The 22755-nt window shown below is 41.4% G+C and overlaps 4 protein-coding genes across 11 annotated transcripts; 2 read left to right on the plus strand and 2 right to left on the minus strand.

The window, feature by feature from the left end:
- The first annotated feature begins 464 nt into the window (after positions 1 to 464).
- LOC131664593 (FMR1-interacting protein NUFIP1-like) lies at positions 465 to 5768 on the plus strand. 2 transcript variants are annotated; one of them, XM_058935818.1, is made up of 7 exons: positions 465 to 883; positions 927 to 1381; positions 1544 to 1735; positions 4135 to 4445; positions 4550 to 4773; positions 4853 to 5092; positions 5176 to 5768. In XM_058935818.1, exons 2-7 carry the CDS (start codon positions 929 to 931, stop codon positions 5544 to 5546), a joined length of 1791 nt encoding a protein of 596 aa, XP_058791801.1. In that variant the 5' UTR covers positions 465 to 883; positions 927 to 928; the 3' UTR covers positions 5547 to 5768. The 2 variants fall into 2 exon arrangements, with proteins under 2 accessions (XP_058791801.1, XP_058791800.1); XM_058935817.1 differs by having other exon boundaries at positions 465 to 1381.
- An 85-nt stretch (positions 5769 to 5853) lies between these two features.
- On the minus strand, positions 5854 to 9126 carry LOC131664598 (8-oxo-dGDP phosphatase NUDT18). Of its 2 annotated transcripts, XM_058935827.1 has the most exons (5): positions 8919 to 9126; positions 8714 to 8849; positions 7205 to 7748; positions 6997 to 7102; positions 5854 to 6898 (listed from the first exon to the last, which is right to left on the minus strand). In XM_058935827.1, exons 2-5 carry the CDS (start codon positions 8820 to 8822, stop codon positions 6659 to 6661), a joined length of 999 nt encoding a protein of 332 aa, XP_058791810.1. In that variant the 5' UTR covers positions 8823 to 8849; positions 8919 to 9126; the 3' UTR covers positions 5854 to 6658. The 2 variants fall into 2 exon arrangements, with proteins under 2 accessions (XP_058791810.1, XP_058791811.1); XM_058935828.1 differs by lacking the exon at positions 8919 to 9126 and having other exon boundaries at positions 8714 to 8905.
- Positions 9127 to 9915: 789 nt separating this feature from the next.
- LOC131664401 (membrane-associated protein Hem) lies at positions 9916 to 13855 on the plus strand. 2 transcript variants are annotated; one of them, XM_058935447.1, is made up of 2 exons: positions 9916 to 13157; positions 13296 to 13855. In XM_058935447.1, the coding sequence occupies exons 1-2, from the start codon at positions 10296 to 10298 to the stop codon at positions 13842 to 13844; spliced, it is 3411 nt and encodes a 1136-aa protein (XP_058791430.1). In that variant the 5' UTR covers positions 9916 to 10295; the 3' UTR covers positions 13845 to 13855. The 2 variants fall into 2 exon arrangements, with proteins under 2 accessions (XP_058791430.1, XP_058791431.1); XM_058935448.1 differs by having other exon boundaries at positions 9916 to 12977; positions 13058 to 13375.
- Positions 13856 to 16033: 2178 nt separating this feature from the next.
- On the minus strand, positions 16034 to 21494 carry LOC131664402 (lysine-specific demethylase phf2-like). 5 transcript variants are annotated; one of them, XM_058935449.1, is made up of 13 exons: positions 21150 to 21494; positions 20749 to 20834; positions 20396 to 20674; positions 20033 to 20174; positions 19509 to 19958; positions 19240 to 19441; positions 18198 to 19120; positions 18046 to 18096; positions 17575 to 17825; positions 17293 to 17495; positions 17026 to 17130; positions 16302 to 16545; positions 16034 to 16168 (listed from the first exon to the last, which is right to left on the minus strand). In XM_058935449.1, the coding sequence occupies exons 1-13, from the start codon at positions 21245 to 21247 to the stop codon at positions 16089 to 16091; spliced, it is 3114 nt and encodes a 1037-aa protein (XP_058791432.1). In that variant the 5' UTR covers positions 21248 to 21494; the 3' UTR covers positions 16034 to 16088. The 5 variants fall into 5 exon arrangements, with proteins under 5 accessions (XP_058791432.1, XP_058791433.1, XP_058791435.1 ...); XM_058935450.1 differs by having other exon boundaries at positions 17575 to 17816; positions 21150 to 21493; XM_058935452.1 differs by lacking the exon at positions 18046 to 18096 and having other exon boundaries at positions 17575 to 17816.
- Between the last annotated feature and the right edge of the window lie 1261 nt (positions 21495 to 22755).

Here is a 22755-nt window from a genome sequence, read left to right on the forward strand (position 1 = left end):
AATCAAAACCGCTTGAAAAAATCTTATTTAATGTCCATACCTAGATTGCAACTAATACATCTTTGAGTGTATTGAGCAGTGGTGTCTTTATAAAAAAATTAAAAAATCAATTATATCCCTCAGGTCAGCTTTGATTATAGGATACAAAAACGTTTTGTTTTTTTATCGTGAATATAGTTTTAAATGACAGCTGGAAATTACAGTTGGCTCTTTTGATTTTTATGAAAAAATTACTGTTTAAAACATTTCACCATAGAATAGGCTCTAGATATAAATATTTATCGAAGATAATTTTTTCGATTAACTGATTTATAATAAAAAAAAAAACGTTTATTATAGTTAATGGTAATTAATATTAAAGCTCTTTCGAGATATTGAACTGACTAATTCAGTCATTGAATTTTAAACAATTTTATATTTACCGCCAATCTTTGGTACTTCCGGGAAACCATCCGGAAAAACGATGGCGTCGAAACTTACTTCGCATTTTCTTGCATTTATTTTATAGTTCAGTGATTTGTGGCTCCATCATATAGCTTTTACAGTGCAGAGTATAAACGTTAAAATCCACCGCGAACCCTTATCGAAAACCGCAAAAATAGGCTCGTTGATCGTTCGAAACGAAGGCTAAATCAGCCAACATTATCACAGTGCGAAATATCAAGAAACGTGTAACTTTTGTGAGGGGCGGTGCATACTATAACCTAAATCCGTTCGGCGTGTGAATTACGTACAAACATCGTTTTCATTTGGTAGCAACCTTATGCATGTCAAAACCCCTCTAATGTCACGGTTGAATTGGGATAGCGTATAAGTTTATCCAAGAAGCCTTTCGTCAACAACGCCGTCATCAGAATCAGAACCAACTTTGAGTGCAAGACAGGTGAGAGAGTATCATCAAGTGCAAACTGAATTAACAAGCGCAGTCATGAGTCCACTCAACAAAGGACCTATGATGGCTCCCGGTAATCCAGCTGCCTTGAGAGGTCCTCCGATGCCGAGGTACGGACGAGTGCCGCCGCCGTTGCCTCCACCACCGAGAATGGGTAGACCCATGCCACCCCCTCCAATATTTGGACATCCAAGGGGTAGGCCTCTTCCAACCGGACTACCAAGGCCTGGACCTATGATGGGCAGACCCAATGGACCTCCAGGACTTCCACCAATGTTTGGACCTAGAGGTAGGCCCATGCCACCTATGCCTCCCATGCCTCCTATGGGACCTATGAGAGGACCTATGGGACCTCGTGTATTACCCATGATGAGACCTGGCCCACGAGGTATACTTCCTCCACATGTTTTACCACATACAAGGCCCAGATTTCCTCCTAATCATACTAATGGCAAGAAGATGAACAACAATAAAAATAATAAACTTAAGGTATGTTAGGTGGAATAATTTTTTAATTTTGATAACAAACGAATCATTTTCATGAAAAAGGTTTTTTATCTTTATATGAGTTTTCTTTCTTTGCATTAACAATGAAGCATATAGTCTTTGTGCATGCTGCTTTAGTTTTACATAATTGTTAAATTATCACAGGAACTAGAATTGAAAAAGCCATGGATGACAGAGGAGATTCGCACTGAAATTCAGAAGAAGAACAAGCTATATGCTAAAGCTAAGAAGAATAAGGATACCAATGAATGGAAGGAGTTCAAACACTTTAGGAACAAAGTAATTCGTATGATCAGAAATGCTGAGAATGAGTATTATGCAAAGAATCCTGACCAGGTATTTCCAAAACTGTCAACCATTTTTATTAAATCAATAACATTTCATTCTGATTTAGCTAAATTTAAGCTGAGTAATTAGTATAAACGAATTCTTTTGAATAATCAAACTGTATAGAAGTTATTAATACTACTCATTTTATGTAATAGCAAAGTCAAATTTTAAATACAAACATATTTTTTTTATACTTGATGCATGCTTTTTAAATTTTAAAATTCAACTATAATATTGCATCAATATGAAAGTTGATAGAAGCAGTGATAAAGTTGAATAAGTGGATGAAAACAAGTTTTTCTAAATCCAGTTGCAGATCAAGAGACAAAATATAGAGATTTTTGTGTGCTTGAAACAACGTTGTTAGTTTTTTTCTTAGAAGTTGATATAAAATGCAGAATTTTGTTTACAGCTATCTAATCATCTGCAAGGTAGAGCTGATAGTTTTAAAAATTCGTTTTATTACAGGTTGCTCAGAAAACAGCTGAAAAGAGTACAGTTGAAAATGAAAGTGTTCAGAACACTGAGAACACTACTAACACAACTGAGCAAACAGAGCAAATGGAGCTTAGTGAGGAGAACAAGCCTTCCAGCGAACAGGCACAGTCTTAAGCTTCATAGGCTATTCCTCCTTTAATTAATCGAGCGATTGGTTGATTATTGAAACACCACTCTTCAAAAGCCACGGACTGATTACCATTTCTCACTTTTCAAGCTTTTCTCTTTTTGTTACTTTTGAGATCAACAGTAATATTGACACATATATATGCATCAATTTATCCGTCATTGATGTTCTTCATAAGTAAAGAGAATTAATATGCATACTTGGCGTGTTCTTGGTATCTATGTTAGATAAAAAAAACACTACTATTTGCATCATTGAGTTTTTTTTTAATAGTCCTTAGACACGAATTAGATAAGTAAATGAATGTAACAGCATTGCGATGATTAAACGATAATAATTTAGTGTCAACTAAATGTAACCTTATCGTCTGTATAATAATAAATCAGACAGCACATTGACAAGGTTTGTTTGTTTTTCAGTTTCTTGTATTTGAACTTTGTATTATAAATTTAGTTTTTTTGTAGTTTATTTGATTTGGAGTTGTAATGATGAAATTTATAAAAAAAATTACAATAATTAATTTCATATTAATGCCGTTCTATTCATGTATCTACGATATATATGCAGTGCATGGGATGCAAGTAACAACATTTACAGGAGATTAAGAAGACGATAAAACATTCAACTCAATTTTTATTTTATTTATTTAATCTTAGTCGTTTATTAAATATATAAATCGAACTAAATGAACTCATCTTGTCAGTGCTTATCTGGATATTGCAAATATTGAATCTAGAGCTTGCACTTTAGCTGGCCCATAGGTGTAAAGAATGATAAAATGGTGATTTCAGATATGCTCCTCTGTTGCTCTTTGGCCAGTGGTGCAGTGCTTTAAATTATTTTTACAAGTGTTTTTCAGTTTAATCATTAGGCCAATTATATATCAGTAAAAAATCAATTGCAATTACGTTAATCTGTAGTTATGCTAACGAATTGTCACTCCAGTGAATTTCGTACAGTAACGACGTAGTTTGCAATATTAAGAAAAATTATAAATACACACACACTCACACGCACGCACGCACACACAGACACACACACAGATATATTCCATCAGAACTATAATTTTTATTACTATTACTTTGTGCTTAAAATAATGAATTATCCTTAGTCATTATTAATTCAAATACAAGTATTTAGTTTTTAAAATTAAAAAAAATGGCTGAAGGCATCTTTTTTGTATTTAAGTCCAATTATCGTAGAAATAAATATTTGTACAAATTCGAATAAACGTGTTCCTTATTTAAGCCATTAAATTTTGTATGTGCCAATCATACATCGACAAGATTTTTTCGTGAATATAATGACTATAATCCTTTTTTTCATTAGTAGATCAATATAATTGGAATATCTATTATCAGATAAACAATCGTTTATATTGTGAAAACGTATGTACACATTAATTTTATAATTTGTATTTCAAATTTACACTCTCGTATCGCGCTACATATTTGTATTTGTGTTGTACGTATTCAATTTCTATTTCGCACATCCATCCAAATAAAGATCATTTATCATTTTCCATTTCATGCTGAAAATATTAAAGCATTTAACGGTTTTTTTTATAAAACATGTCTTTATGTCGTAAAAAATACGAAATACTAACTAAAAACAGCATATCCGTTAAACCAGAAACTGTTCCTTTCCTAAAGTTTGAACAAAAAAAAATTGAACATGGACGTAGAAAACATGATTTTCTTAAAAATGGGTTGCATCACACACTTACGACTTTCTTTTTTATTTGAACTCAAGCGACTAGTTGTTACTTTGTCGTTTCTAGGCACATCTCTATCAAGATGACGAAGTCGTTGAGTCCGACAACAGCAACGAGTCATGTTTCGTCGATTCCGAGGATGATGAGGAAGTATCTTTATATTGTGAAATTTGTGATCGAGAATTCTGCACGGTAGAACAACTTCAGCAACATGTCAATGAGCATCAGACTTGCAAAATTGATGGATGCACCTTCACCGCTCACCCTAAAATCGTGGAAAAACATATCAGCATGCAGCACTGTACGGGACTCTATCAGAGGATGAAGAGCGTAATGAGCGATGGTGATATTGAAAAGTGGAAAGCTGAGAGAAAAAGGTAATTTTCTTGCAAATTCAAATGATAGCTTGGCTTACGTATAATAGTGCGTTTATTATTTATCCAAAAACATCTATGTACTCTAATACATTTTTTTTATTTAGGCGATATCCCACAGCTGCCAACACAAAATTACAAGAAGCAGAACAGTTAGAGAAAAAGCAACGAGGCGAAGTTGTAGAAAGTCAAGCTAATAAACTGACCCGACCACAGGCAAAAAAAGAAAGACGCAAAAACCGCAAAAGACCCAAACAGTTTAAAATTATTGTCCCAGATGACGAACCTGTGAGAGAACTCTATAGAGGTTTAATACCTTTTGCTGGAACACGTACGTGAATTTCAACGTTACTTTAACTACTTTGTTCGGAAGAGTATAAAATATAATCATGAAAATATATTTTCTACAGAAACGTTAGATGTTGAAAACGGTAATCGCAACAACTTCGTAGATCAAGAAACATTTGAAAAACATGAAGTAGAAGAAGCCATAGAAAATTTCGTGGTTTCCGACGAAGATGAAAAAATTGACGAGCTACCAGCAACCAGTGAACCATTAAATAATCTATCAACAATAGATGTTGCAGTGGTGCCTGCAGTTTCACGGTTGATGAGTTTAGTAGCTGATTACGGCAGTGATTCCAATAATGGTACAATTTGTAATCAATGAATTTTTAGGCTTTAATGATTTTTCACGAGCGAATTGTTTTCATGGTGTAATTTTCATCTCCAGACGAACCACCAGAAGAAGTTCCTATTAAAAGAATGAAAGTAGAAGAGGAAGATTTGCAAACCAAATCAAATGAAGTCATCAATAATATTCAATCTAAAGTGCCTACCAAAGAAAATGCTTCTACTATCAAATCGGCAGATGTAAGATTGACGTCATCGGAAGAAAGTACAAAGCAACGCGATAAAAGATTTCAAAAATCGAAAGATTTCGAGAGGAAATCAAATAGCTTTAATAGAAAACGAAATGATTCGCAGTACAGTAATGGTAGATTAAGATTACTGAATAAATTACTTTCACGTTCGATTCAACACGAAAGAAACGCGATATTCCAGTGCATAACTTTTATTGAAAAGAATAGCTTTTTCGACTAGGATGTAATATTAAACTTTATATTTAAAAACCGTGTTATTAATTTTTTGTTAACCTTATTTCATAGTATTTTTAAAGTTTAATGAAGTACTGTGTGCTGTGATTGAAATACGCTTAAAGATATATTTTTTATAAGAGACTTACAAATTATTACGTTTTTCCATATGTGAACAATATGGTAAAGTTACGTTTGTACTTTTATAATGTTTTTGGAAGAATAAACCGAGTTTGCCAACTTTGTACTAAAATATTGGTTTTTATTAACAAAATACAATACAAAATAACTAAAACACAATTTATACACGATAAACTATCAAATAGCGCATTTATTAAAATGTTTAAATAATTAGAAAACTTAATAAATATAATTTATTGTTCAAAACAATTGTGCGGTATGATTATAATAATTGCACATAATTAATAACTGTGTAATTTGTCAATGGTTATTAAATATAAAAGTCTATAGTTTTTCGTAAAATTCATCTGCAATATGGAATTAATTTTCTATGTAAAATTTCACCAGAGATAGATCTACTTAACGTATACTTTCTCTGGAGAACTTAAGATTCTATGTGTACTACTTTCTCTGATACACAGGAATGTATAGCTATTACGTAGTTGACACTAAAAAATGGTAATAAACTGGTTGCGCCATCTTTAATCTCTCACTTAAAAAAATTTACATCAGTTTCAGACTTCAGTGCTGTCACAGCCAAATCTGTTAACGTTCCAAAAAAAAATCTTTAGTCCAAAAATCACTTCAATTGATACTTAAAACATACATTCGCAAATTTTTATCGAGGTTCATAATTTCGTACACCGATAATCTGTATTCATATTTATGACAACACCGTATGCATTCAAATATTGTATTTACAATTGTCAATTTTAATTAGATTCACAATGTTACACCTAATGTCAATCATGACATCGTACCTAATAGATATGTATACTCTTCGTCCATTAATTAATTTAATTCTATTTGACTATATAAATAAAAGGAAAAAAGAGCGAGGATTAACTTGGTAGATAAATATTACTAATCACCACGGTATAATTTTTCGCTTGTGTGTTAGTCCTAAACTGTACAGAAATTAAAAGCTCATGGAGAAAATTAGCGCACGACGTTGAGCGATATGGTCATATTGCGAGGTAGCCGTGACGTGATAGTGTCGGCAAGAGACTGCGGTACTTCGTGCCAGATGTACTTTCCACTAATCGATACCTCTTCGAGTGGTGGCCTAAACGATATAAGTAGAGTGAGACACAGACCATCACCTTCGCCGTTCCCATTGAATTCCACTGATAGCAGTCCGTGGGGTTTGTGCTGGGGTATGCCTTCGCCAAATATCTCCTTAAAAATGATAATTTAAACGAGAAATATAAACGGGTATTTGTTATTCTCGCAACGTAATTGAAATTCAAATGAAGGTATTATAAAAGGCAACGCACCACTAAGAACCTGTGAAGCGTGGAATGTAAATTCTTGCCTGAGTTGATTTCAGTGACTGGCAAGTGTAACGATGTCTTCTCAGACATCAACACGTGTAGTCTATTTCTGTTTTTGGCAAAATGACAAGGCGACAATTAAAATTTTTCAAGAATTCTGCCTGACATCTAATGTGAGCTGGAGAAAGGCTTAATTAAGCATTCGACTCACGTGGCCTTCTTCTTGATGCAGACAATAAGCCGTAGATAGAGCTTACTGCGCGGTCGTTCCACCGGCAATATATTGGCGTGCCACGGCCCGTTGATTTTCTTCAACCAATCCCTACCCTTCTGTATGAGAGTGAGTATATCGCTGGATCTGAGCGGCAAATTGGTAACCTCGCGTACCCAGCACGCTTGAAGCGACTCCTCGTTCGACTGGTCCAGCGTCTTGAGCGTGCCGCCGATAACGCTGCCGCTCATCACGAAGCGGAACCACGAGCCGCTGGCGCACTCGACCATCAGCAACGACTTGGGCTCGATAAGCAAACCGGTTTCCTCCAGCACCTCGCGCTTCATAGCGTCCAGGAGATTTTCGTTCGGCTCCACCCGACCAGCTGGCAAGTACCACTTTCCCAGGCACGACGCTTTGGCCTCCTGCATCATCAGCACCTCGTCGTGCTCGTTGATCAGCACCGCTGCCACGATGTAGGTCACTGTCTTCTGGCATATCGGCACGTAGGACGAGCTTACCGCTGGCTTTATCCCGTTCGACTCTGCAGGCAGAACGAATGGATTCGGTTATTTCTTGGCGATGCGTATTTGCAAACGTCTATGTCATGAGAAACCGGCTGAAAGGAGCTTTTGCTTCAAAGTAATTCAGATCGCAGTGAAATGAGGTAATTCAATTTTGACAACTGCACATGCGACACGATCTATCGAGCTACTTTCGCGCATAAAATTTATCACTGAGCTTTCACGAAACTTGAATAGAAGCTGCCAGAGAGAAATCAATCGCGCTGAAATTTTATTCGGAATAGAAAACTGCAGCTTCTCGACTGCCCTGAATGCGCAGTGTTTCTCTGACTGCAATAGCTTTCTCTCCCACCTTTCCATTCCATTTTAGTTAACAACACCGAATGCAAAAAGTGTAGGCAGAACCATTGGAAATAATTACATATAATATTTTTTGCAATCAACGAGTTAAGTGTGTATATCGTCTATACTTATAAAGAAAACAATTATTCAAATGCAACCTGCAATCTTTCAACACGACTAAGTACGATTATTAATGTCCGTATATTGTACATATTTTGCAGTTGCACAATCACGTTTCATCTCACGCGCGCACAAGAGTCAGCGAGAGGAGAGAGAGAGAAGAGATGGAAAACAAACAAGACACCTTTGCGCGCGTGCAGCAATCATTGGAACCCCGCAATCACACGCAAAGTGAAACCATGAATCAAAGCTCGACAACAATTACAACTGCTTAAAAAGTAAAACTTGGTGCAGGAGAGAAAACTTTCTAAGCATCACCTTAGCAATTAGTCCACGTTATAACCTAAAAGAGCATACCAGCACGAAAGAGAGAAAAAAAGAGCCGCGCGATTGAGCCTTGCAAGACGTAGATAGCGGTATATATGATAGGTAGGACGATTACACGGCACTGCACAACACACGCGCAGACGGAGGAGCAGAAGACACGGTTTATTTAGTTCGTTTTTTTCGTTTTTGTTTTTACCGGCGTGCATGTTTTGTTGTTCCAGGGTGTAATCGCAGAGGTCATCGGCCACGCGGGTACTTTGCCCGCTGAGCACGTGTTTGATTTCGTCCTCGATTACGTCGGGCATCTTCTCTGGCGTGTGTATCGTTGTTCTCTGTGAAAAAAAACACCGCTGGTTAGACGCTAGCGCAGTGAAGCGCGAGAGGCAACTGTAGCTACAGACAACGAGAAGTGGATCGTAGCCGTCTAACAGCAACTAACGGCACCGAGCGACACGCACACACTCTCGCGCATTCCGCACCACCACGTTCGCCGCCGCGAGCACGCCCGACTTTACGGAAGCGTGTCCGTGATGCATCCAGTCCCCTCCTTCTTACTTCTCCACCTCCTCGTTCTACGACTTACTTATATGGACTGTGTTGAGAGGTATACATGTGTGTGTATGCGTAATAATCGCGGGCAGCTATCTGCTTGGATGACTACACGCAAAGAGATTCTGTGATCGGTTATGATACTAGAAGAGCGTGACTGATGCTTTTTTGTTGTTATTGACTCTTTGAACGCAAGCAACAACTTTCGTGATTACTTTTATTTCACGCGTTCCACTTAAATGTATTATTTTATTGACATTGATGCGAGCTTTAATTCATTTTTTTTTAATATATATTGATGCATCGCTATTTTGTATTTAAAAGACATCTGAGACTGATTACTTTACGTCTTCGGAGTTTACGAGCAAGTGACAGTGCGTGGATAATATTTATGAGGATTGATAATTATGACATGGCACTTCTAAACTTGTACCATTTTCGCATAAACTAAGATAGATCCACAGTCAACTAAAGTCAATGGTAATGATTAGTACAGCTTCAAATAATTGATTTTATATTTATGCACAGAAAAAAAAATCAGTAAAATACAAGTAGATAAAAATAATAGAAAGCAATAAATCTGCATAGATTATACTATAAAAATATAAATATAGATAAAAAAATATCTTTCACCACGACACCACAATGATTTAAAAAAATATATTTCAAATGTTGAAATATACTTGTAGACTTACCACGTATAATTAATAAACTTCTTACTTCTACTTGTCAAGATTTTGTATCTCGCGCTTAAGCGTGGCGCCACTGCTTGGGGTTGTGGCCTTTTTAGTAAAAAAGTTGTATTATACCAAACCAATAAAAACATACTATACATAACCTGCAAACTCAACAGTAGAGTGAGTAGAGTCAGGTAGAGTACAGAGTTGTTACGTTGGAGAAATCGAGAGCGTTGGCTGGCATTGGGTTGGCTTGGGCGTTTACCAACAACATTAACAACACAGCGTCGTTGCAAACGCAAAGCCGAGAGACAAGAGGTTGCCGGAGATGAGCTGGCAACAGTCGTCGGGCCGGTCGTCGGTGAGCGATACCTAGAGGCCGGATGGTTCGCAGCAGCGCGAGCAGCGAGGAAGCCAGACGGACGGAGCATGAGACCGCGGTAAGAGGCTGACCCGGTGAAGAAGCAGCAGCAGCAGCGAGGAAAGCGAGCGAGGACGAGCGGCGAAGGTGCCAGGGACGAAGCTAGAGCGAGAGCGAGAGTCCGAGCGGCCATGGCGCGCTCGCTGAACCCGTCGCAGCAGAAGCTCGCGGAGAAGCTGATCATCCTGAACGACCGGGGGATCGGCATGCTGACGCGCATCTACAACATCAAGAAGGCCTGCGGCGACGCCAAGTCGAAGCCGGGCTTCCTCTCGGACAAGAGCCTGGAGTCGTCGATCAAGAGCATCGTGCGCAAGTTCCCGAACGTGGACGTGAAGGGGCTCCAGACGATCACGAGCCTGCGCAACGAGATCATCAAGTCGCTCTCGCTGTACTACTACACGTTCGTGGACCTGCTGGACTTCAAAGACAACGTGTGCGAGCTGCTGAGCAGCGTGGACGCGTGCGCGCTGCACCTGGACATCGGCGTGAACTTCGAGCTGACGCGCGGCTACCTGGACCTGGTGGCGAGCTACGCGAGCCTGATGATCCTGCTGTCGCGCGTGGAGGACCGCAAGGCCGTGCTAGGCCTGTTCAACGCGGCGCACGAGCTGGTGCACAGCCAGTCGGACCCCAGCTTCCCGCGGCTCGGCCAGATGATCGTCGAGTACGACGCGCCCCTGCGCAAGCTCGCCGAGGAGTTCGTGCCGCACGCCAAGGTGCTGCGCGGCGCGCTGTGCTCGCTGTGGGCCGTCTACCCGGCGCGCAACGCCTCGGCGGACGCCTGGCGCGCCGAGCAGCGGCTCAGCCTGGTGGGCAGCCCGGGCCAGCTGCTGAAGGCCGCCGCGACCGAGAGCATGTCCTGCGAGACGCTGAGCCTGGAGCGGCTGGAGCGCTGGCTGATCCTGGGCTTCGCGCTGTGCCACGGTGCCCTCGGCCAGGAGCAGCCGGCCAAGCTCTGGCAGAGCGCCCTCGAGAGCGGCTGGGTGCTGGCGCTCTTCCGCGACGAGGTCATCTACATCCACCAGTACGTGCAGTCCTTCTTCGAGGGCATCAAGGGCTACGGCAAGCGCGTGAGCGAGGTGAAGGAGTGCCACAGCCAGGCGCTGCTCAAGGCCGGCTACCGACACCGCGAGCGCCGCAAGTTCCTGCGCACGGCGCTCAAGGAGCTGGGCCTGATCCTCACCGACCAGCCGGGCCTGCTGGGCCCGAAGGCGCTGCTCGTGCTCATGGGCCTGTCGCACGCGCGCGACGAGGTGCTCTGGCTGCTGCGCCACGGCGACAACCCGCCCGCCCAGGGCAAGGCCAAGACGCGCCGCGGCGAGGAGCTGGTCGACCGCCAGCTGCCCGAGCTGCTCTTCCACTGCGAGGAGCTGCGCGCGCTCGTGCGCAAGTACTCGCAGGTGCTGCAGCGCTACTACGTGCAGTTTCTCGCGGGCTTCGACGCGCCGGCCATGCACCAGATGGTGCAGAACCTGGCCGTGTGCCCGGAGGAGGAGGGCGCCGTGCTCAGCGACATGTGCGCGAGCATCGCCGGCCTCACGGTCAAGCAGGTCGAGGACAACGAGCTGTTCGACTTCCGGGCGTTCCGGCTGGACTGGTACCGGCTGCAGGCCTACCTCTCGGTCGGGCGCAGCGCCATGAAGCTGGCCGACCACCGCGAGCTCGCCGCCTTCATGGACGCGACGGTCTTCCACACGCGCATGGTCGACAGCCTGGACGACGTGCTGGTGGACGTCTCGGACCTCTCGGTCTTCTGCTTCTACAGCAAGATCTTCGAGGACCAGTTTCACATGTGCCTCGAGTTCCCCGCGCAGAACCGCTACATCGTGGCCTTCCCGCTGATCTGCGGCCACTTCCAGAGCTGCACGCACGAGCTCTGCCCCGAGGAGCGCCACCACATACGCGAGCGCAGCCTCTCGGTGGTCAACATGTTCCTCGACGAGATGGCCAAGGAGGCCAAGAACATCATCACCACCATCTGCGACAAGCAGTGCTCGATGAGCGACAAGCTGCTGCCGAAGCACTGCGCGCAGCTCATCTCCCAGCTGGTCAACCGCAAGAAGAAGGACAAGCAGGCGAAGAAGGGCGCTGCGGGCGCGGCCGCGGCGGCCGAGCTGCGCCGCCCGGGTGCCGAGAGCTACCGCAAGACCCGCGAGGAGCTCACCACCATGGACAAGCTGCACATGGCCCTCACCGAGCTCTGCTACGCCATCAACTACTGTCCCACCATCAACGTCTGGGAGTACACGTTCGCGCCGCGCGAGTACTTGCACCAGCACCTGGAAACGCGCTTCGCGCGCGCCCTCGTCGGCATGGTCATGTACGACGCGGACAGCAATGTAATCGCCAAGCCCTCGGAGCTGCTGGTCTCGGTGCGCGCCTACATGAATGTGTTGCAGACCGTGGAGAACTACGTGCACATCGACATCACGCGCGTCTTCAACACCGCGCTGCTGCAGCAGACCCAGGCGCTCGACAGCCATGGCGAGAAGACCATCGCCGCGCTCTACACCCAGTGGTACTCGGAGGTGCTGCTGCGCCGCGTCAGCGCCGGCAACATCTGCTACTCGGCCAACCAGCGTAGCTTCGTCTCGCTCTCCGTCGAGTCGGCCATCCCCTTCAACGCCGAGGAGTTCAGCGACCTGAACGAGTTGCGCGCCCTCGCCGAGCTCATCGGCCCCTACGGCATGAAGCTGCTCAACGAAACTCTCATGTGGCACATCGCCAGCCAGGTGCAGGAGCTCAAGAAGCTCGTGGCCAGCAACAAGGACGTGCTCGTCTCGCTGCGCACCAATTTCGACAAGCCCGAGGTGATGAAGGAGCAGTTCAAGCGGCTGCAGTACGTGGACAACGTGCTGCAGCGCGTCACCATCATCGGCGTCATCCTCAGCTTCCGCCAACTGGCCCAGCAGGCGCTCGTGGACGCGCTCGAGGAGCGCATCCCCTTCCTGCTCAGCTCCATCCTGGACCTGCGCCACCAGCTGCCCGGCATCACCGTTGGCAACGCTCTCTGCGGTGCCGGCTCGCTCAACGGCCTCGGAGGCGGCGGCGGGGGCAGTAGTAGTGGCGGCGGCGGAGGCGGCGGCTCGCTCAACGGCGGCGCCGGTGGCGGCGGCGGCTCTGTCAACGGCGGTCCAACGAGCGGCGGCGAAACCGCGCGCGTCGTCTCCGAGATGAGCTCCGCCGCGGGCCTCGGCTGTCGCGTCGATCCCGCGCTCACCGCCGCACTGCGCAGCCAGAAGCCCGAGCTCGCCGACGACGACGAGCACATGCTCGTCTGCCTGCTCATGGTCTTCGTTGCCGTATCTATCCCCAAGCTGGCGCGCAACGACAATTCCTTCTACCGCGCCTCCCTCGAGGGCCATTCCAACAACATCCACTGCATGGCCACGGCCATCAACAACGTCTTCGGCGCGCTCTTCACTATCTGCGGCCAGAGCGACATCGAGGACCGCATGAAGGAGTTTCTCGCGCTCGCCTCCTCCAGCCTGCTACGCCTCGGCCAGGAGGCCGATAAGGAGACCACTCGCAATCGTGACTCCGTCTATCTCCTCCTCGACCAGATTGTCCAGGAGTCGCCCTTTCTCACCATGGACCTTCTCGAGAGCTGCTTCCCCTATGCCCTCATCCGCAACGCCTACCACGACGTCTACAAGCTCGAGCACGCTCAGGCTTAAGCGCCTCGTTTCAACGCTCTTCTCCGCCTAAATACCCCTCTCTAGTTTTAATACTATTTTATTACATACTGCACCGTGCATTATTACGATACATGTACAAATATCATTGTCTCTTACATTCACTTTTTATTTACCTCGTCGGAATTTAATAAAAAACTTATTATTCTATCTAGTCTTTTTGATCTTTGCCAGTTTGCTGCATGCTTTCATATGTGCACTTTCGTCAATGTTGTACACGAGGAAAAATTACGAGCGTGTAGAGAGATTAGAAGAGATTTGAATCTTTACTTTTTCCATACAATCGGGTGATCGTAGTGAGTCGTTCTAAAATTAATTTCAAATGCAAATCGACTATCATGGCATCCCTACAATTAAAGTGTGCATCTCATAACTTAAATATATCTTTCAAACTCACATTTCTAACACACTCGTAATTGTTAGAATAAATCGTTTTGTTATTATATACCTCGAAACGCATTTCCTGATTCTTTCCATAGTTGTGCCTGAACATATCGAATGAAAAATACCACTTACAATAAACATATGCAATTTTTATTTTCTCTGACAGTCTTGCAGATAAATAAATAATTATTATCATACGCTTATCAGCCAGAAATTTAGACAGTATCACTTAATTTCTGTGAATTTCAAATTTTCTCTCTACATAATGTACACTCTTATTAAATTGAATGTAACGATTATTTTTTCCTCATCCATTGAATAAAATTAATAGTTGCAAGAGTATTTATTTATGTACTGTTCTGCTTTTGTTATTTGTGTTGACACAAAACCTATTAAAATGAGATACTTTAGTGAGTACACACTTAAAGCAATGGAAAAATTTAATGACAAATTAGTTTCATTTTTTTCTAACACATTCTAATCTTTTGTTATATTTTAAGGCTACGTAGTCAAGTCAATTAGTAATTGAGTGACATTTTTTTACTTTTTATTGGCATATTTTTGTACAAAAAATTGTCTATACTTTGCAGTATATTTGAAATATTCAAAAGTTTATAAAAAAATCTTTCGAAAGTACAATTATTTAATATTTGCTTTTGAACAAACGTACAAATTTGAACTCTATCATAATACTGCTTTCAATTTTTTTCGAGCTTTATATATAATATACATATGTACTTTTGCGCTAATAATTTACAATAAAGTAACGTAGTAGCATCGAACAAAAAAGAAAATTTGTTGTAATCGTCTTTGCATAACTTATATTTTTATTCGAGGCTGCTACAAATTACTAAAAACGACTAACTTACATATTTTTATAAATTCCTAACACATGGTTATTTATAATGTAGTTATGATGCCGAAGACAAATGCAAATATAATAGCGTGTGGTCTCATTTTTATTGTCGATGTCTTCCGTGCAAATAAAAATAATATTTTTCGACACTTCATGCGACTTCACGCGTGCTCGAGAAATCGAACATGCTTCAAATTTTGTCCCTTCATGTCATATCGAAAAATAAAGTTAGATACATGTGCGAGAAAGTAATTTCAGCCTCGCGTGGCCTTTCCGCTCTCGCTTCGTTCATGTGCAAATGTATACACGAAACTGAAATTACTGTCTTGCACTGAGAACGAGATATACTATTTTGAAATTTCAATGCGTGATATTCAACTTAAAAAAATATTTAACAAATAATCAACTAAAAGCATGAATAGCAGTTCAGTCATACGTAAATGCGATGCAAATATGTTGATTGGTCTTATCTAATTTTGTTTTTATAATAAATGTCTCTATCGCATGCGACACGAAGAAAACTCAATACCTTTAGTTTTTAAGCAATTTTACACAACTCAATATGACCTGAATGCTTAGTTCAATGTACAGGAATTGATTTATAAAAACATTAGAATTTTGATTCTAGTACCCATAATTGTCCTACTCTAAATTACAATTAAGTTTATACAATTTTTATACAACACTGTGAATGCTCAAGTATAAGTGTGTAATGTAATGATCACACGCATCAATTACACGTAATATACGCGCTTGATTCAACGTGAATGAAAATTTACAAGAATGTTCGCGTAATGACATCTGGCAAGATAGATCAAAATCAACAAGATGATGGCGACGAGCCAAAATTTCTTAACGGGTCAAGTTTTTACAAGAATATTAATAAATGAGGTTAATTTTATACATCGCGAAGCAAATTGATCCGATTTGCTCGCAATAACGATAGAACTTAATTTTAAAAAACCGGCTCCAGTAACTGTTTTGACTCAATGCAGCATTTTGTGAATCTTGAGAATTTTCCCTAGTCTTTGTTTAGCAGTTTTCATTCCTTTTTTTGGCTTCCGTTCTGGAAAATAATTATAAACTGATTACTATAAATTTGTCGTGGCTTACTCATAAACAAATCGAACGTCGAATAGATATATGTGTAAATATATTTGTGCGACAAACGGTTACCGGCGGTTGGACAAAATACGAACCTACAGGTATAGGCGCTGCCAATTTGGCTTTAACGTCTTTCAGTCGGTTGGGACTTGTCAAAATGGAGGTGTAGGGGATGTGTTTAATAACTTGCTCAGGAGACTTAGCGGGGGTTAAATTCCCGTCGTGCGGGGCTACCGCTGGCAGTGCGACTCCACTTGATAATTGGTCGTCTTCGGTAGCTGTCACTTGCACCGCTGATTGCTCTTTTCGCTTTTTCTTGTATGTTCTTTTCGACGAATTCTGGATGAAAACAACGTCGGTTAGCACAGATTTGCCGCAAACAAGCAATCTCTTCAAATTTCACTTAAATGCGTTACAGATAAAGGAAGACATAGTAGTAGTGAGATGAAATAGGAGGACAAATTTGTTCGAAAAGGGGAAAGATGAAAGTTAAACGAAAGGTAATCAACGGAGCGAGACGATAAAAAGTATTTTATTTGAACAATTGTCAAAGTTACTGTGTCGATTGAAAAGTTTGTCTGTTTAGAGCAAAATACTAATGAACAAATAAGTTTACAAGTTAACTGCGAGACAGACGTTCATGCAAGGCTCAGCAGAGTAGAGGTGTAAGTGGGGCTTGAAAAAGTATGGATAAGGAGAGATAGAACACTGCGCACGGAAAATAAACAATTGGATTGTCAAGGTAATGCGGCTCTCGAGCATAGCATTAAAGGTACTGGCTAAGGTTATCTTGGTCGCATGCTTATGATAATGGCCTACCGATTTTCTTTTGACTATTTTCTCCTCTTCCATATCCTCATCGAAATCATCGTCGTCATCGTCATCGTCGTCATCGTCGAATGCTTGATAATCCTCATCAGCATCCTGACAACCGTGCGCGAATAGAGACAGATTGCAAATGACAAAGAGAAATAGAGGATAGAAGAGATTCAAGCAGCAATGATAAAGATAGCGGGCGATAGAGGAAGAAGTGGCGAGGTATTGGGGGAGGGGCAGGGCAGTCGCAAGGCGACGGTCGTTACTTACGGATTGTCTGGCTCGTTTTTTTGCGGCAGCCTCGAGACCCTTTTCCACTGAGGTTTTTTTGGTGCCCTCGCGCGCCGGCCTGTTCGTCTTGGGCAGCAGAGGTCCCACTCGAGCCTTCGGGTTCCATGCCTCGTCCTCTTCGCGCTTGCCCTTGGATTTGAACATGAACTCGTCCTCGTCCGACACGTCCAGGGCCGGATAGACTGTTGACACAGCCAACCATCGTCGTCTGATCATCGACCTCGCGGCTTCGACATTGCGATCAAAAGCTCAACTACTCACTGAAGTCGTCGTCTTGATGAACCTTGTCCATGTTCTCAATCAGCAGGTCGTCCTCGTCGTCCGCCATCCGGTCGCGCTCTCCTGATAGCTCGTGCTTCTCCGGCCGCGTGCCCTTGGTTCGAGCTTTCGCCACTTTGCTCTTCGCTTTCGCCGGTACCTGCTGCGGAGTTACAGCTGTCGGGTAGCACTGGGCGCTGAACGATAGCATTCCCGCGATGGCGTCCCTCGTCGACGGTGAAGCCCTGTCAGAACTGACCGTTTTCAATTTATAAGTACTAAGACACCGAGAAACAATACAAATTGTATCTCCTAGTGCGGCGTCTTTCCAAACAAACAATTAGACAAAGAGAGAGTGAAGGAGAAAGAGAAAGAGAGAGAAACTACATATTTTTCATTTCTTCGTGACGGCTGACTTTTCGCATCGAATTAATCAAACAACGTGAACACTGGAATCAAGTGAAGAGGGCTTACCCTGTCGTCACGGGTGCTTGTTGCATAAAGCTCGTAACGTTCGCCGAGGGGCTAAAAGTATTTTAGGTTCAAGGTTATTTAGGCCAGCTTAATGTATTTGATGGTTCTTTTTTTAAATTAGTCGACAACAAAGCATGCGAGTGACAGCTTACATAACGTCCAGTCTTGGTGCTGTTCCATCCAACGTATATACTGAAGCTTTAAGCAACTCCTCAATGCCATTTGTCGGTACAGTATTGGTCGTAGGGCCAACATCGAAATTTGTCTTCGCCTTCTTCGCAGTGCTATTGACCTTCACGGATTTCTTTCTTTTAGGAGCCTCGTCGATAGTGAATCCGCCGTAATCACTCTCATTACTGCCATCGTGAAAGTCATACACCGAAGTCGTTTGCTTCCAGGTCAATTCTTTACGCGTTTCGATGTTTTGATCCAGCACGAAATTCCCGTAGATATTGCTACCCTTATCCTTGGTGCTTCTCACTACCTCGTTGTCGCCCAACTTGAATCTAATCACAGTTGGACTTTGTTTGCCGTGTTTGGCTCCCTTCTTACCTTCGCTAGTTAGCTTTTTCACACCTGCCGGTCTTTTGGCGTTTATACTCTTATGTGAGCTGCTCTGCTTACTGGTGTTCGGTTTTTTGACACTGGTGTTTTTGGGACTCAATGTTTTAATCGTCTTGATCGGAGCTGCGACAGCTGCGATTGCTCTTTCTTGCGCATTGACCGAGCTATTAAGCTCGCCATGGTAAGGGAACGCTGCTGGTTTTGGTAAGGTTAGTTTCAGTGGTGGTCGATGAACGAGGCCCTTCTTCGGAGATACTGTCTCTTTTTTCACCGACTGCTCTTTCGCAAGGGACTTCAGTTTTGAACTTTCGCTCATTCGATCAGTTACGTGGAAATCAACGAAATCCTTATTCATTGGCTTCTTTTTCTTTCTTTTACTCTCGCGCTCAGGTTTCGGTGGATTCAAAGCTATCAAATAGCGCTCTGCATGTCTTATTTCCTTACTTAAATCTTTCAGTACTTTTTGGCTACTAATTGTTTGTGGTATTTGCGATCTACTCAGCATACTATACTGTAATGAAAGATAAAACATTCGACTAAACTGGTTTTTTTTGCGTTCTCTCCCTTTTCAATAAAAGTATAAGTCACCGCATTTGAAACTAATTACGATATTTGCATCCATTTACTTACGTCTTTGTCGGTATTCCACTGCTTTAATATACTCAACAAAGCTTTGACACCCTGTAAAAAGTAAGGAGGACATTTTTTCTCTTCACTGTTGAGATCTTTCAGCTCTTTCAAGAGTCTTTTTGCTGCAAACCAGTTAATAGTTTCAAATCCAGGGTACTGAAATTTGGCTGGTGTTTTCAATTTCCTTTCCATTTCATATATTCTACAAAACGAGTCATTATATGAAATGTTTACGAAAATAATTGACAGATTTATTTGCGAGTACTCACTGAATTTGCATTGGTATATTCAAACTATGTACAAAGTTACCACCAAATACTAAAGAATCAATGGGTGTTAAAACTGCATGAATCCAACCAGTAGGTATCAACATTGTTTGTCCTTGTTTTAAAACACATTTATAACAGGCATCAACTTGATCTCCAAAAAAAGTTTCACTCTGAGTCGAACTGGACATCCATTGCTGGTAAAGATGTAAATTTGCTGCTGTAGGTTTAATCAGATAGAATACCTTTTCACCTCTCAGAACGTGATACCACACAGATGTACCACCAAAATCTATATGAAAGTCTGTGAAACTATCTTTAACACCCATTAAACAGTACTTTTGTACTTCTGGCTTCTTCAGTTCGCTATCTTCAGGCCAATCTCTTGGCCAGACATAATTTACCCAGTCAAGTTTTCTTGCAATATATGGTGCCTCAACCATAGAAGACAGACTGCAGTCATATTTAATTATATCATAAATATGAATACACAGAATGATTAAATGATGTAGCAAACTTATGCTTACCCAGTGTTTGTGAATTCTAAACTTATGACATTAAGAATTCTTGATCGATTGGGATCATAATAATATTCAACAAATTCTTTCAATGACATTCTAACATTATTCTGCTTTGCTACATCAATTACATCCATTTCTCTTTCACCACCTAAAACATATCTCATTTTCAGGAATAAAAAATTTATTTGAAGATTAACTTTTTTGTTATTGTTTTATTAGAAAATGATAATCAAATTTTATATTTATTTTTTGGCAGTATTTGCCAGTGCATGGTTCAATTTAATTTATTACAAATTTTGAATTTAGGCTTTGGCTCGTTTCATATTTAATAAATAAACAAGGCCTTACAATACAGGAGGAACTAAATACCTATGTAGGTTTGTACGTCATAAAGACTGAAATTTGGAGGTGGTACAACCATATCCAGACCATCTTTTATGTCAACAATAATAGGAATATCGAATCCATTTGTTTGTAAATATTGCATAGTCAATTGTTGTCCTTTTAAGTGTTTAACTATGTCATCAGCTTTGGGAAAATGCCTGGATTTTAATTCTCTGATAAAGACTGGAGTGCCCGTCTGAACAGGTTTTCCTTCTGCTTCCATTTCAGAATAATTGTGCCGATGCCAATTGGTTCTGACTTTCACTAAAAGAATATTTAAACATTGTCATATACATAGTAAATTGTTATAAAAAAATGACTATAATAATAAAGCGCACTTATAGACTGGTTATGAATTGGTACGCATCGAGGACAATGAAATTTATCTATTTCAGTAGCCATATATTCCTTGATGGATACACACCTGCACAAGTGAATGTACAATATTAAGTAAATTTGTTGAAATGATAAATGTGAATGGTCAAATGTTGTAAGTAGTGATTACAAATTTAGATGAGTAAAGAATACAATCAATCCAATGTAAATAGGTTATGTTTACAATAACAAAGCACTCTTAGATTGAGACAACAAATGCAAATGTATTTGAATAAGAAATTTATGAATAATATAACAGAATGAATGATGGACAAAAAGGAAGTAAAATTATTGATATGGTATGAAGAGTAAAATAAGCAAATAAAACTATCGAAAGATAAAAAGTAGAGGAGAGAATACGCACTGTCCATGGTACCAAATCCTGCAAAGATAGCACTGAATCATGAATTGGTCTGGATCGAAAGGATGACCACATAAGCATTCTGTTATTGGTATGTCCATGTTTGCCAAATTATCCTTGGCAGGATTGTAAAAAAGTAAATATATTAGAATTGTTATGTAGCAACGTCTAATAGACAAACGCAACCATCACAGACCATAGACTAAGAGAGCGCGTGGATATCGTATAAGATGAGCACACGCTGCTCTTACATACATCACAGACTAATCTTTTTTATTGGACATAAGCGTTCGTTACGCTCCCCATGGGGGAAGATCGGAACTAGAACCAACTGGCTTATCCCCGTTGGAGCAGCGCGTCCAGCGGAGAATCGCGAACTAACTTTCTGCCATCCCATTGCCTACAAGCTAAAAGTCCTACAACGCACGATAATGCAAACTGTTGCTTTTGGAGATGGATACAAGTAAGCGAGAGCTCTTCAATTTGGCATTTAAGGGAGTATCCACACAGGATCCCTCTTCCTTCCCGAACCCGGGACCGTCCCCGTCCGAGTTTTTGTACACGCACGCCATCTCTATAATTTCAAGTTCATAGATTAAGATGCGTATCTCGCATTCATTATGAAATTTACCACTGAGCTCGAAGTTATAGAGATGGCGTGTGCATATAAAATCTCGGACGGGGACGGCCCCGGGGTCAAAAAGGAAGAAGGATCACGTGTGGACATTCCCTCAATTAATGCATAAGGAAAATGGAATTGGACAGAACTTTCGACCAAATCCCTTGGTTCTTACTCCAGTTCTAACGGTACGGCCAAATTTAATTTAAAATCAAACAACGCGTTCATGTCACAGCCAAGGAAAGTTGGTACTTGTTACAGAAATTTGAAAAATAGCATTAATGTCCTTGATAATTTCTCATTTTCGATTTATCAACGGGGAATAGGTGAAAATCGTGATTTTTATCTAACCTACATAACAACTATTTTCTCCAAAAATCATTGAATTTCTAAGATCAATGACTCAAAATTAAGATTTTAATTTCCCTCGTCATCCCCCTTATTTGTATTTAATGTTAAATACTACTTATTGTACATAAGAATTGTTCATCATTTTGATGCCTTGAATGGCAGGGGAATGTCATTAGTTCACAACTTATAAATATAAACTAATTCCCTTCCCTCGTCATTCAAAACATCAAAATTATTAACAAATGTTATGTAAAATGAATAGCATTTAACATTTAATACGAATACGAAGGATGGCGAAGAAAATAAAGATCTTAATCTTAAACCATTTATCTTAAAAAATCAACAATAACTTTTAGAGTACCTAGACATCACGTAACTTAGAGGAAAATTGTGATTTTCGCCTATTCTCTGTTGACGAATTGGAAAAGGAAAATTACCAAGGATATTAGGGATATTTAAGGCAATTAATATCATTTTCCAAATTTCTGTAACAATTTCTCTTGATAGCTGAGGGCTATCTTGGCAGTCTTTTGGAGAACGGTGAGTACTCATACGTATACACTACTATACATGTATTTCATCAAATTTTTATGGAATGCGGCGGTATAGTAATTAGGGTATATTTTAATGTATAATCAA

The sequence above is a fragment of the Phymastichus coffea genome, unplaced genomic scaffold, assembly GCF_024137745.1.
Source record: "Phymastichus coffea isolate CEN01 unplaced genomic scaffold, Cenicafe_Pcof_1.1 PCOF00044, whole genome shotgun sequence".
Lineage (NCBI taxonomy): Eukaryota > Metazoa > Arthropoda > Insecta > Hymenoptera > Eulophidae > Phymastichus > Phymastichus coffea.